This window comes from Rhamphochromis sp. 'chilingali' (genome assembly GCF_963969265.1).
Source record: "Rhamphochromis sp. 'chilingali' genome assembly, chromosome: 10".
Taxonomy (NCBI): domain Eukaryota; kingdom Metazoa; phylum Chordata; class Actinopteri; order Cichliformes; family Cichlidae; genus Rhamphochromis; species Rhamphochromis sp. 'chilingali'.
The window spans coordinates 27,747,018-27,761,665 of record NC_137937.1 but is presented as its reverse complement, the minus strand read 5'-3'; the positions used below and the strand labels follow the sequence as shown (position 1 = coordinate 27,761,665).

Below are 14,648 nucleotides of genomic sequence, written 5' to 3'. Positions count from 1 at the left end.
AATTGCAGAATCCTAGGAATTAAACAATTCAGTAGTTGATACATTATTGTGGTTTTATTGAAAATAAATATCCATACATTATTTAAAAAATGGCTTAATATTCCTGGGTTGTAATTTTTAGTTAAGAACAAAGTAAAACACGATTAAGATGTAGTTGTTCCAGAGCTTCAGAGGAAGATGGTGATTATGGCTGAAGACACCAGCAGGAGCATAGCACTGGGACCAGTTGGTATAGCACTGTTGCACAAGTTCCCTTCACAGCAGCTCATAGGACTGACACACAAGCTAGTGAACTGGCAGCCCTTAGTGACGGTACCTGTAAGACATGATGGTAAAACCTCCGTTTCAGCTCATAAAATGTATGATTTACAGCTTTAAACACTTCTTAATACACTGCAGAACAACTTACCGCTTGTAGTAAGGCTGAAACATCGGTCCATACCAGCAGGACAAGTTAAGACATCAGTGCAGGAGTGAGGGTCAGAGAATGCACATCCGTAGCATTTTAATCCACATGCTGCAGAGAAACAAAGACAGCTGTCATACATGGATGAAGATTCTCCAAATACAAAGCATGATCCATTAGACTGCAGATGTCTTAATGAGATGAAGAAAAGCTTTTTCTTTTCATTCAGAGAAAAGGCTTCTCATAAAGTTCGTGGTACCACAGCTCAGAGAATGCAACAGGAAAAGAAAAAAAAAAGAAAAGAAAAGGCAAAGGACCAAGACTTATATTAATAAAGAAACAAATCAACAAGAACCAGATTAGATAAAATAATAACCTGCAGATCTATAGAGTACATGCAGGTAAATAGCTTTTTTGTTAAGATTCAATTTCAAGTTCAACAAAAAGAAAAGTGAAACCTTATTGCGAGGTGCAAGCAATTGAAATTAATTCGTTTCAGAGCGCAGTGCTGCACGTACTACGGGCTGTGGGGCCTTCAGGATCTGCCATTTCTATTGCAAAATACTGTGAGCTCCATAATTTGATATATTTATTTAAAAAGGCAATTTTTAAAATTAGTTTTGCATCTGTACATGACTATAGTGTATTTTAAATCAAACTGTCAATGGAAAAACATCTTACATATTCACCTAATTTTTTAAGAGTTATGCTTTTTTTTTCCATCACAGAATGATTGTGGTTCAGATGTGCTTTTCAAGGTGATCATGTCTCTTACAGTTTGGTCTAAAAATGGAAGAGCTGAAAGGACCAGTGATTATCTGATTATCTAAAGAACAAGACAAATGAATCATAAGCTCATAAGTGGACAAAAACCAGGATCAGAGCTCCAAAAGGTTTCATGGTGAAAAGTAAGAAAGAAGTACACGATGTGTCAGGACAGAAAGTGAAATAGGCTTTGTTCAGCTCTTCAGTTTCAATTCCTCAGAAAGTGAGTAGAACGGTACTGAACACCCCGCCCCGTTGAGGGGGTAATTTAACTTTGTGTTGATGCAACACTGCGCAATATGTTTAGAAAATAAGTTAATGCTACCAAATGATCACTTCATTAAGAATAGCTTGCTTCTAAGTGCATATGAGAGCATGAGGGTGGGAATGGATGTTTGTATATGTGTGTGCCTGTATTTCTGTGTCTATATGTCAGGTTGGGTGTAAGGCGCCACCTCTCTGGGGACATCTTAGGCCCTCCAAGGTTTGGAGGCCTATCTCCCCCTACCACCACTTCCCCTGCCAGTGGCGGACTCCCTCAGGTGTCGGTGCATTGGTGGTTCTTTGTGTCCGGGGATGGGCGTCCAGGTACACACCGGCTCACTCCTTGGCGGCCGCTTATCGGGGCCTGGAGCCTGGGGCTCGCTCGGGCCACTTTGGAGGTGGGGTGCCCCCGGCCTCTCGGCCTGGGGCTCGGTCACTCAGGCACGGCTGGCTGCCGGCGGAGCTCACGGGCGCGTCACTGCAACTCCCCCTGGCTTTTGCTCCGCGGCTGCTGAGTGAGCCCTCATCTGGGACTCTCCTCAGCTCTTTCTGGGACAGTGGCGCAGCTGCCCCTCTGTTGGTCTTCCTTGGTCTCTTGTGTTCTGGGGTCTCTGGAGTTTTGATCTCCTCCACACCTGCTTCATGCCCTGGAGGACGGGGCTGTGGCCCCCCCACACCCTCTAGCAGATCATTACATGAAGGAACCTTTTAAAAACAAAAAACAAAAAAACAAGCGCGTCCATGCTCGCAGGTGTACACACGGGTGATCACAAACTACACCCTTTTTGGCTCCTACCTCAAAGCACACTGTGTTCTGTTGATCTTATGTGCTGCACAATAATGTTTAATATTTAGTATTTACTGTCATATTCCCATATATCATTGTGATGCTGTTTATTCTATTACTCTTGTTCTCTTCTGCTTGTTTTCTTTTTTCTTTCTCAGCAGGTGATCCAGGTGATTGATATATGCATTTTTTATTTCTTTTTTTTCTTTTTTTTCCCCTGCTCATTCTGTTGGTTTTTGTCTTTTGCCCTTCTCCCCCGTCCCTCTTCTCAGCTGTTTCTCTTTCCCTCTTTCTTTCTCCCCTTCTTTCCCCCAGTCAAGTCTGTCCCGTATTCAGTAAGTGAAAATAAAATAAACAATAAAAGGTGAATCAAATGGACCATTACGGCAAGGCTGGGATGGTCAGTTTGGTAAAGTAAATCCGTTGGGCATCTTTCTTTGCCTTTAGACAACAATTCTGATGGCAAAAGAGCCAAACGGGACAGGCAAAAAAAAAAAAGAATAGCTTGCTTCTACTTGGTTGGACCTCATTTCATCACCAGAAGTGCCTTAATTCTATGATGGCATCAATTCAACAAAGTGCTTGAAACATTCCTCAGAGATTGTTGACATGATAGCCTCACACAGCTGTTGTACACCCATGAGATAAATGGCCCATTCCACCACATTCCAAAGATCGGCTACTCTATTGAACTACAATCTGGTGACCGTTTATGTTGCATTTAAGAAACCAGTTTGAGAAAATTTGAACTTTGTGAGATTGTGTGTCATTGGAACATGAGTACACTGTGGTCATAAAGGGATGGATATGGTCAGCAACAACAATCAGCTAGGCTGCTTTAACTTATAAGGGCTAAATGTTTAATTCCCTGTCGGTCTGTCAGGAAAGGTGACCTGATGAAACCAAAGGTTTTATTATGATAAAATGTGATAATTCTATTTGCATTTTATCATAATAATAAAATAACGGTTATGAAAACAACAACAACAACAACAAAAAAAACCCCGGACAAAATCAATCTGCAAAAATATTATACATTTATATATAATTATGAAAGAAGGAAAATTTTAACTCAAGTTACTGTTCTATTTTACTTTTTACACAGAGCATTTTATTTAAAACTGCATAAATTAATTGGACAATAATGTACTGTTGGCTGTTTGATGGTGAAAGTGTGACACAACACAACTGTGACCACTAAAGTGAAAGTCTCCTGTATACATCTATGATGAACAAATTCTTAGTACAATGTGAAGGTAGGCAATCTTTAAACATATATGTTCTTCTTTTTTTTGAAAAGCCTTGTGACACCCAAAGAAGTGTACAAATACAGTAGGAGCTGTCTTTTATTTATTTATTTTTAACAAAAACAGTTTGGAGCTGTTTGGAAATGACACAATTTCACCTTTTCAGAGGCTTAACTTAATTGGACAAACTAGCATAATTTTTAATACTTGAAATAGCAGAATAATTAACTTGAGTTGTAACTGCACTGACTTATTGCCAGTGTGGATGTTTAAGACATTTATTGTCAGACTTTAGGAATTAATTGTATTTCTAACACAAAAGAACATCAGTATAGCATTCATTTGAGGGGGCAGAGAGGCATTTTTGGACGGGTCTGGATTTGCAAGGCCTGCCTTTATCAGCGAAGCTGACTCACTCAAGGGCGTAGATTTGGCATGGACGGAAAAGACATGTCTCCACCAATAATTTAATCTCTTCGAGTAAAGAAAAACAAACCCGATAAAAAGAAAAAAAACGATCTGTCAACGTCTCATTCAGTCCACCTTGGAGTGCAGTTTGCACAAATTGTTTTAAAAATGCACTCAGCCTACAAACATTACTGATGAGTCAAGATCTGCACAAATTGACAGAAACACTGAAGCAGGTGCACATTTTATTCTTATTGTCACGTATGTCCTATTTGTCAGGTGATAGAGAGCAATGGTGATACAAGATCACAGGTGAAATTGGATGATGACTTGTTGGTTGTAGTAGTAGTATTTATTTATTGTCATTGTCAAGAACAATGAAATTGCGTTTGGGGCTTCCATACAACCCAAAAAAAGGAAGAAAATAATAAATACCCCTTAAAACTCAAGTGTACATATTTTACCCAGTGTGACTCCAATGCAATAAGACAATCCTTAGCAATAATGTTCGTAGAAATTCAGACAAAGACCTGAGAAACATGACAAAATACAACAATGCAACCCATTCAATATTATTGTACTGTGAGATATGATATCAGATATGATAGTTATCTATTTAAGAAAGGTTCATTACTGTATTTGAAGCACATGTGTGACTGCATGTATTTGGAATGTCTCACTGTTATTTATCAGGTGACAGAGGCAGCTCTGCCATGTTGTAGCTCTGACAGAGGTGAAGAGGCGAGGTCACGGGTGACTGACTGATGATTTGGTGCTATAGATTAACTAGTATTTATTATCATAACAATTGTTAGGCTGCTGATGTAAATTGATTCATTAGTGTATATTTGACAAAGAATCTGAATTGACATGTCTCACTTTTTATATGGCACGAATCAATGTGTTATTTTATCAGGTGGCAATATGTCCTAGTGCAGTCAGAGGGGAAGAGCCAGGGCCAAAGCTGAGGCACATCAAGCACAGAATAATAATTTTAATCTGAGGATAAAACGCAGGTACTGAGGCCGAAAGAAGCTTCAGTGCTCTCAGAAGACTAAAAAGATGGCTAAGGTTAACAATGACTCAAATGAGATTAAACAATGCTGCTGTATGTCCACCAGGAGAGACTGGACAGTATAGATGTAAAACAAATATGGCAGCAGTTTATCTCAGTTAACGAGAGGAGCAGGCATGTGTTTGGCTCCTTCACATAGTGGACATTGAGTTGTTGTGTGGGACACCAGTAGTCCATGTCTGTTGCTGTAACAGTAGTTCATGTTTTGAATAAAAAATCCCAGCTCACTGACTTGATCGGGGCAATTGTGTGCCTAAACTGTTGCATAATTTTGCTGAGAGATCTTTTACTTTGTGGTAATCTTAGATGAGTAGTTTTATGGACAAAAACCACCAGGTCATTCAGTGTTTCCTTAGTGCCAAAATATAACAGATGTTGGTGTAGTATAACTGAAGTAATGTTGTTAAGTTCTTAAAGTCATATTCTTTTATTGTCATGACTGTATTTGAAGCTATTTTTTATGTTTGTATGATACCTGATTTATATGGAATATAGCTAGAGTAAACTAAAGCCTAAAATACTTAGTCAGTCATTTGTTTAATAGTAATTTAACATTATATAATTCACATATAAAACTATGAACTGTAATTTTAAATGGTTTAAAAGCACGCAGAATAGCATATGTAGGCAAGTATATTTCTCCTTTTTTTTAAAATCAAGAAGCAAAGACAAAAAGGGAAAAAAAAAGAAACAGGGCAGGGTTCAGTGGTTGAATCATCCGTCCCCACCAATGCCAAAACCAAATCTACGCCCTTGGACTCACTAATACTGACATGGAGCCATGCCAGTTTAAGACTCTATTGAATGGTTTCCTTGATAGCTGATTTGATGTGTTGTTGCAGAGAAAAACCCCTTGATAGTGCTAGAGCACAGAACTGAAAAGAACATGATTAAATGAAACCCAAGACAATATAGGAGAGAGACTGCAAACAGTCTTTCAGAGAAGAGTTTAAAACCCTTATTTTAGAGGTGAAATGTGACAAATGTAGATGCATTGACTGCCCACATAAGTACCTTGAGGCATTCTAAAGTTTCTGCCTGGTGGAGAGACCTTCCTGTATAAAGACTTTGGTGAAGCACAGTGCACATATTAGTGATGGGATTTCCGGCTCTTTTTAGAGAACCGGCTCTTTCGGCTCGGCTCACTAAAAAGAGCCGGCTCTTTCGGCTCCCAATCGGCTCATCAGGTTGTTTTGTTGATTTAATGAATTAATTATGGACAACAATATAAAATTATGCACAAAAGGAATTAGTAATGTAAAAAAACGTGGTTTTCTTTATGTATGTTTATATATAAATATTTATGGGGGCCCCTAGAGACGAAACGCGTAAACTCCAAAACACATTTCTAGCGTTAACTGAACTTCCAAAACAGAGCTACCTAGATCACTTAAATTGTCTATTGTTTTTGTATTAATACATAATAATAAAAAAAAAAAAACAACTTAATTTACCTGTTACTACCACACACCCAATCCGAATGTTGGTACTTCCTGGCTTGTGTAGCCACTAGGTAACAAAAGCTCAACACGGCCCCTAGCATCCTGGAGCACTTCCGTTGTGTTTTGGAGTTTGTACGTGCTTTGTCTCTAGGGGCCACTGTAAATATACTTTTATTTATTCACTCCACATAAAATGTAATAAATAAATTATAAAGTACAAAAACCAACTATTTACATTTCATACATTTCAACTTTTAACTACTTAAATTTTCAGCTTTTTCCTTTTAAACAAATTTAAAGTGAAACAACACAAAACACTGCAAACCACAACACAATAAAATATAAATTAAAATATGGAAAAAAAAGGGGAAAAAAAGAACACCAAGATCTTTAATTACGGGAAAGGTTGGCATTTAGAAATATTAATATCACACTCAACTGACTGTGTTTTATCTTCCCATTGCACTGATGGGTGGACAGTTCTTAGGTGCCTGTGCATGTTGTTTGTGGAGCCAGCTCTATATGATATCCTTTTCTTGTAGACTCTACACTCTGCCTTTGTTTTGTCAGTAAGATTGAAATAGCTCCAGACTTTGCTACATTTCTTGATGTCACTCATTTTCTTTACTGTACCTTTCCAATGTGACTGTGTTGACTCTTGTTGTTGCTCCCGGCTGTCTTTCTTTCCCTCTCCCTCCTGTTCTTGTTGTGTGCTACTGCTGTTGCGAGTGTAACTACCGCCCTGCCCCCTCAGCTCAGCGCTGAGCAGAGGGGGGAGGGGTGCAAACACAAGGCTCTGTTTGCCATCTCTGCTCGCCATCTCTGCTCAGCGCAAACACAAGGGTGACTTGCAGCGTGAAGCGAAAAAAGTGAAAGAGAGGGCAAGAGAAAGGAAAAAAACAAAACAAAAAACCCACAGCTCCCAATAAGGAGCCGGCTCGCATCGTTCACTTCAAAGATCCGGCTCTAAGAGCCATTTCGTTCGCGACCGACCCATCACTAGCACATATTCCACATGTAATACTTTTCAAAATTAACTGGACGAACTGGCATGATTTTTAATACTTGGATGAAGCAAGTGTCACAGTTTGCCAAAGCAGACTGTAAACATTTGTGAAGAGTGGACCCAAAATGCAGACACAAAGGAACGTGGAACCAAAACCTGAGTATTAAGAAAAAGTGAGCCGTTTAATGCGCTGATGAAGAAATACAAAGTAATGCATAAGGCAAACAAAGACGAGAATAAACAATAACCTAAACTGGGGAAACTAAACATAAAAAACCCAACACATGAACCGCTGCATGGATACACCGACACCGGGAACATGGAACCGTAACACAACAGACAGCCTGATACTGAACAAAAGAGGACAGAGGACTTAAATACACAGAGAGATAATGAGGGGATGGGGAACAGGTGGGAACAAAGCTGGGACAAATCAGACCTAACGAGACAAGGGGAAGCAAAACTGGACACACTGCACACAGAACAAGGACTTTCACAATAAAACAGGAAACAGCATGGAATGCAGAGATGACAACACGAACTTGATAACATAAGACACACAAACATGAAACACATGAAGGGTGAGGGAAACTTGAAACACAGGGGTAGAAGACACAAGGGGAATCTGAAAAACTATAAACTATAACCGCAACTTTGGTATAATAGAAAATAAACTACTTAACCTCAAGGACTTAAATATAAATCAAAAACATCAAATTAAACCAACATTCAAAAAGCTGACAAGAACTTGCCTGAATCTGAGTGCAGCACTGCACACTTCAGAATTCATCCTGCTGCTTCTTTTAGCAATCACACCATGAATAAGAATTGGTGACCTGGATCCACTGGTAGCCATAAAAGCTGTAATATTTCCTCCACCATGTTTGACAGATGATGTGTTTTACATTATGAAACATTTATCTTCTCCAAACTTCTCTCTTCTCATCATTCTTGTATGAGTTCACTTTGGTTTCATCTGCATAGAATTTTTCAGACTGTGCAGACTCCTTTAGATGTTTTTTTTGGCAAAGTCTAATTCGACCTTCCTTTTCTTAAGTGTAACTAGTTGTTTGCACTTTGTTGTAAATTCTCAGTGTATGTACTGTATTCCTGAAAATATCTCTTGACAATCAGGTACCTCGACTTTGACAATGATAGTCCTGCCTCCTTCAGAGAAAACTGGATGCCTGCACTTCAGTCACATATTGACTGATTTAAATGAAAACTGTGGTAAAACTACAAAAATTGCATCTTTGTCCCAAACATTATGGAGTTTGAAAATCTTAAAGTGAGCTTTGTCCATCCTTATCAACCAGCCACATGAATTATAAGAAATGCTCATATTTTATCTGTCCTGTTTCTTTATTTTAAATTTACAGCAACAACAAATCTGTTTTCGATTTAATTAAACAAATCAAAGCATTATTCTGATTATACTGAAAATATAACCAACAGTACAGTAAATAACATCTTTTACATTGTTAGTTTTTTAGAAGTTATTCATGGATTGTAGATTTTGGTGAAGAACAAAGTAAAACATGATTAAGATGTAGTTGTTCCAGAGCTTCAGAGGAAGATGGTGATTATGGCTGAAGACACCAGCAGGAGCATAGCACTGGGACCAGTTGGGATAGCACTGTTGCACAAGTTCCCTTCACAGCACCTCATAGGACTGACACACAAGCTAGTGAACTGGCAGCCCTTAATGACGGTACCTGTAAGACATGATGGTAAAACCTCCGTTTCAGCTCATAAAATGTATGATTTACAGCTTTAAACACTTCTTAATACACTGCAGAACAACTTACCGCTTGTAGTAAGGCTGAAACATCGGTCCATACCAGCAGGACAAGTTAAGACATCAGTGCAGGAGTGAGGGTCAGAGAGTGCACATACGTAGCATTTTAATCCACATGCTGCAGAGAAACAAAGAAAGCTGTCATTCATAGATGAAGATTCTCCAAATACAAAGCATCATCCATTAGACTGCAGATGTCTTAATGAGATCCAGAAAAGCTTTTTTTCATTCAGAGAAAAGGCTTCTCATAAAGTTCGTGGTACCACAGCTCAGAGAATGCAACAGGAAATTAAAAGAGAGAGAGAAAGAAAATAGAACTGGACCAGGAGTTTTATTTTTTAAAAATCCCAAAGACAATAATAACAACCCAACAATAATAACCCAGATTAGATAAAATAATACCCTGCAGATCTATAGAGTATATGCAGGTAAATAGCCCTTTGTGGTGCAAGCAATAGAAATGAATGTGTTTTTAGAGCGCAGCGCTGGGCATGCCGTGTCATATGTAAAATGGCCTTCAGGATCTGCCGTTTCTATTACAAAATACAGTGAGCTCCATAATTTGATTTGTAAAGGCATTTTTAAATAGTTTTGCATCTGCACATGACTATAGTGTATTTTAAATCAAACTTTTAATAGTACAAAAGTTACAAAGTCATCCATTTTTAAAAATTTATTCTTTCTTTTTTTTTCACATCACAGAAGAATTGTAGTTCAGATGTGCTTTTCAAGGTGATCTGAACCTCTCTTCAGTTTCATGTCTCTTACAGTTTAGTATAAAAATAGAAGAGCTGAAAGGATCAGTGAGTATCTGATTATCTGGTAAAGAACAAGACAAACCAATCATAAACTGCTCTTACCTGTGGACAAACTCAATACCAGGATCAGAGCTCCAAGAAGCTTCATGGTGAGAATAAGAAAGAAGTACACGATGTGCGAGGAGGACAGGTTAAGTAGGCTTTGTTCAGCTCTTCAGTTTCAGTTTCTCAGAAAGTGAGTAGCATGGTACTGAAGCCCCTCCCCTCTTGAGAAGTTCAGGTCACTCTGAGTGGACTCAATATTACTTTCATTTATGTGCACATCTGCACTTGTGCAATATGTTCACAAAAGAAGTTAATGCTACCGAATAATCACTGTTGCTAAGATACACAGGAATGATACTGCAAAAGTATCATTCTGCAAAATGCTCATATTTGCTCTGTCCTGTTTTTATTTATTTATTTACAGCTCATCACAAAACTCTTTTTATTTAATGATACAAAATGCAGAACACAAGTAGTTAAACAATCCAGCAATCAAAGTATTATTCTGATTTTATTGAATATATACCTGACAGAACAGTAACTGATATATTTTACATTGTTAGAAAATCATTTATTATTCCTGGATTGTAATTTTTAGTTAAGAACAAAGTAAAACATGATTAAGAAACTAGCAGAAACATACCACTGGGACCAGTTGGGACAAGTTCCCTTCACAGCAGCTCATAGGACTGACACACAAGCTAGTGAACCATTTAAGTTACATCACATGGAGTATGTGTGTGGGCCAATTAGACAGCGCTTGTATTGTGTAAAAAAGGTCCATCCAGTGGATAAATACATCATGTTACTATTTTATAGGTAAATGATAAATGTTGAATTTATCATCCGTTATGTTATCACTACATGGTTTGGCAATATTTCTGTCAAGTTTAGATCAAATCAAAATTTGATTAAAAAGATTGGAAAGACAAGTGTGAAGTGGGAGAACAGATAATAGGTGGAGCTATAATTCACACAAGGTCACCGGGTACGTAAACACAGGAACTTAGCAGTCTCAAAGTAAATTGGCCTTGAATCAGATCTGAAGGAGGAAGACTGGAGTGATCTGTGTTTTTATTGTTTAGCCAGCCGTGGTCTAAGTGACCTATTGGTAACACTGACTCAAATATTAACCTGGATTATCCTCTTTATCGCAGGAAGACAGTCATGAAGGTTTTCTATTTGTTTTATTTTTTAGTAGATCTGGAAGAAAGCATTTCTTTTGTGTGATAACTAATCACAACTTGAGTACTATATCTTTAATGTTCACTTCACACTTTCATTTTTAGAATAAAGCAACTTTATTTTTAATTCCCAGAAAACGTTCAGCAAGAAAAACAAAGGAGAAAGAGAAAATTTGATAAATGGCAAATTTTCTCTATCACTTAACAATCATGGTTCAGTTGTGCTTTTCAAGGTGGTCTTGCTATCCTTCGATTACCTTTGTGTCATTTACAGTTTTACTAAATGGAAAGAAATTCATTCATATAATAATTTTAACATACAGCCTACCCGAGGACAGAGTCAAAAACAGGATCAGAGCTCTGAACAGTTTCATTTTGGAAGAAAGAGAGAAACACACGATGTAAGAGGATGACTGCACACAGACACTTGGCTCATTTCTCAGTATCTCAAAAGGTTTTATCAGGAAAGTTTTCATTTCCTCATACACCTCACACCTGCAGATGGTAAAGGGTTTCATGGCCAAATAAGATGATAAACTGCTATAAACATTTACAAGTACGCAAAGTGTGCATTTACAGTCATACTGAGGAGGTGATGCATTCACCAGCTACTTCAGTAAGTATATCTGAGCAGTACTTGGTTAGGCACGCTTTCAGAATTGCCTTAATTCTCTATTACATAAATTCAACAAGGTTCTGCAAACATTCCTTTGAGACTTCCGTCTATGTTAGCATTACACAGCTGTGGAAGATTTGTCAGCTTCACATTATGCTGCAAAGCTGACAGACCCAGCGTGCTCTTCTGCTGCTGTAGCCCATCTGCTTTGTGCATTGAAAGTTGCCCTTCTGCATACATTAGTTGTAACAGTTGGTTTTTCGACTTGCTGTTGTTCCTATCAGCCTAAAGCAGTCAGTCTGGCTATTCTCCTCTGACCTCAACAAGGTGTTTAAAGTCACTTAAATAATCTTTTTTTCTACACTCTGATGTTGGATTTGAGCTTCAGCAGGTGTTCTTGACCATCTTTACACGCCTCAATGTATCGAGGTGCTGCCATGTGATTTTAAGGAGCAGCTGAAGAGGAGTGCCTAATTATGTGGTTTATTAAAATTTTTAATAAACTAAACACAATTAAACTATTTGACAGAATACACAAGACATTTAAGAATAAGCAGTCTCCTCTAAATCATGTCCAGAACTGGTATTTATATTAGCCCCATAAATGTGTGGTGCACTTAATGAGCTATAGCCAGAAATACCAAACTGCAAACAGGTTCAGAATCAGCACAGTTCAATTTGCTTTTAATGTTTTGATTGAATGGCTGCTTTTTCACTCCAAAGTAGGACCAGAACCAGCAAGGTAAATGCAAGTCTTAGCTGCTGAGCTTCAGTGGTGGGCTAATATCCACAATCATGCTTTATCTTTATCACTGTGGATACCATAATATATACTTTAAACAGAATTATTAGATTGAGCCTTGTTGTAACTGCGCTGATTTATTGGCAGTGTGGGTGTTTCATTGTCAGACTTTAAGATTTAATTGTATTTGTAGCATAAAAGCACATCAGAATAGCATTCAGCTGAAGAGGCATTTTTGGATGGGCTTGGACTCGCAAGGCTTGCACTCAAGTGCAAAGCTGGTTCACTAACACTGACATGAAGCCATGCCAGCTGAAGACTCCTTTGAATCGTTTCCTCTATAGCCCATGTGTTTTGTTGTTGCAGAAAAAGACAGCCTGAGGGCGCTAAAGGACAAACTGAGAAGAACATTAAATGAAGCCCAAGGTAAAATAAGAGAGAATCTAATCTAATCTCATTTTTCTTTAAGAAAAAAATTGGAATCTAAACGTGAAAGTCTTATCTCCGAACTTTGTTTTGTGATCGTTAGTAATGACCACTGTGTTCAGGTTTTTTTTGCTGATTTTGAAATATAGGCTTTATAAAAATCTTTTTTTACATCTCACGGGAAAAATAAGATCGATGGAAAAGTTGAGTTTGCCTTCTGAATTTAATACAAACCATGATCATTTCCTAAAACGGACCAAACAGCAACAGTGAAGACAACGGACGTCTAAAAATACCAGTAGGTGTCAAACTAGTTCTTCCTTCTGAGCAGTCATGAGATCAGTGATACAATACTGATGGTCTGTGTTGAAACTTCCTTTAGATTTGTCTCATCAGCACCTTTCAGCTGCTTATTGAAAAACAAAGAAAAACAAAACTGTATTTCAGTAAACAGACTTTTCTTATGAAATTTCTTTTTTTTAACTATGAAAATAAAACCATTTAAACTCAAGTTTTACACATATTTTTTTTTATATAAGTGATGCTTAGTCAGGAGCAGTCCTATTGGCTGTAACACCCTAGTTCTCGCCTTTATTTCCAAAAATGGTGAGTCTGGCAGTGAGGTCACTTAAGGGGCCACTGTTATTCAGGTCACTTCTTAGAAAGCTTTGTGAAGAAATGCAAATTCTCAGATTGTCAGAACAAAACCGTGAAAGTTTCACTAAGAAAGAAAGGCTTAGCCACAGCTTTTTTCCCTGTAAGACTGATTATCAAACTGAGTTCATGATGCAGCTTTATCGAGCTCTGATTCTGTGTGTGACTCTGTCTGCAGGTAAGAGAATATTTCATGTTGGTCCTGTGTGCTTTGACAGATAAACAAATGTATCGATTGTTAATGGTGGTCTTAAAGCCTGTAAGGAAAGGGAAAGTTAAAAACCTCAATGGCCAGACTGTGAGGAAACAGAAACAGACAAATTATATATGTTGTTAAATTATATATGAAGAGTTTAGTTGTTATAGAAATTATTTAATACGTTTAAAAACAATTGTTTAAGTTTTAATTAGTATTTACTTTATGCAAGACTTTAAGGATTTCCTGTTTTATTTTTTTTCACTTCCCATTTTCTTCCAGCTCTCATCAAGAGGTATAAAATGGAAATATAAACCCAGAAATAATTACAAGGACATGTGAAAGTGTGTTGTTTGTTTCTATAGTATGTGGATTACGATGCTACACATGTACAGCCGCTGATCCTAAGTCCTGCATAGACAGCAAATCTTGTGCCGTCATCTTCAACCGTTGTTTCTCTCTCAGAGTAGACGGTGAGTCGTTTTCTCACATCAGACTTGATAACTGAGAAGCCCAAGCATGCACAGTGATGCTACACAGCATGCTTTGAAGTGGTTTCTGAGAGTTTTCTCCTCATGTCTTGCAGGTTATAACTTGGTTACAAAAGGCTGCCAAACCAGTGCAATTTGTGGTGGTGCTATGGCTTGCTGTGAAGGGGACCTGTGTAACAGCACTGCTCCAACTGGTCCCAGTGCTTTGCTACTGTTGGTATCTTCAGCCATCCTCAAATTTCTTTTCTGAGGCCGTGGAATGATGTTGTTTTTCTGTTTTTGTCCTGCTTTCTGCTTTTATTTTGTACAACTGAAGAATAAATACATTTTGTGTACCA

General features: G+C 38.0%; 2 protein-coding genes across 2 annotated transcripts; both read right to left on the bottom strand.

The window, feature by feature from the left end:
• Positions 1–48: 48 nt before the first annotated feature.
• On the bottom strand, positions 49–7,238 carry LOC308404044 (uncharacterized protein). The gene is made up of 3 exons (XM_080893881.1): positions 7,028–7,238; positions 410–517; positions 49–316 (listed from the first exon to the last, which is right to left on the bottom strand). Exons 1-3 carry the CDS (start codon positions 7,212–7,214, stop codon positions 168–170), a joined length of 444 nt encoding a protein of 147 aa, XP_080750007.1. The 5' UTR covers positions 7,215–7,238; the 3' UTR covers positions 49–167.
• A 345-nt stretch (positions 7,239–7,583) lies between these two features.
• LOC308404046 (uncharacterized protein) lies at positions 7,584–10,180 on the bottom strand. The gene is made up of 3 exons (XM_080893886.1): positions 10,059–10,180; positions 9,209–9,316; positions 7,584–9,115 (listed from the first exon to the last, which is right to left on the bottom strand). Exons 1-3 carry the CDS (start codon positions 10,102–10,104, stop codon positions 8,967–8,969), a joined length of 303 nt encoding a protein of 100 aa, XP_080750012.1. The 5' UTR covers positions 10,105–10,180; the 3' UTR covers positions 7,584–8,966.
• Between the last annotated feature and the right edge of the window lie 4,468 nt (positions 10,181–14,648).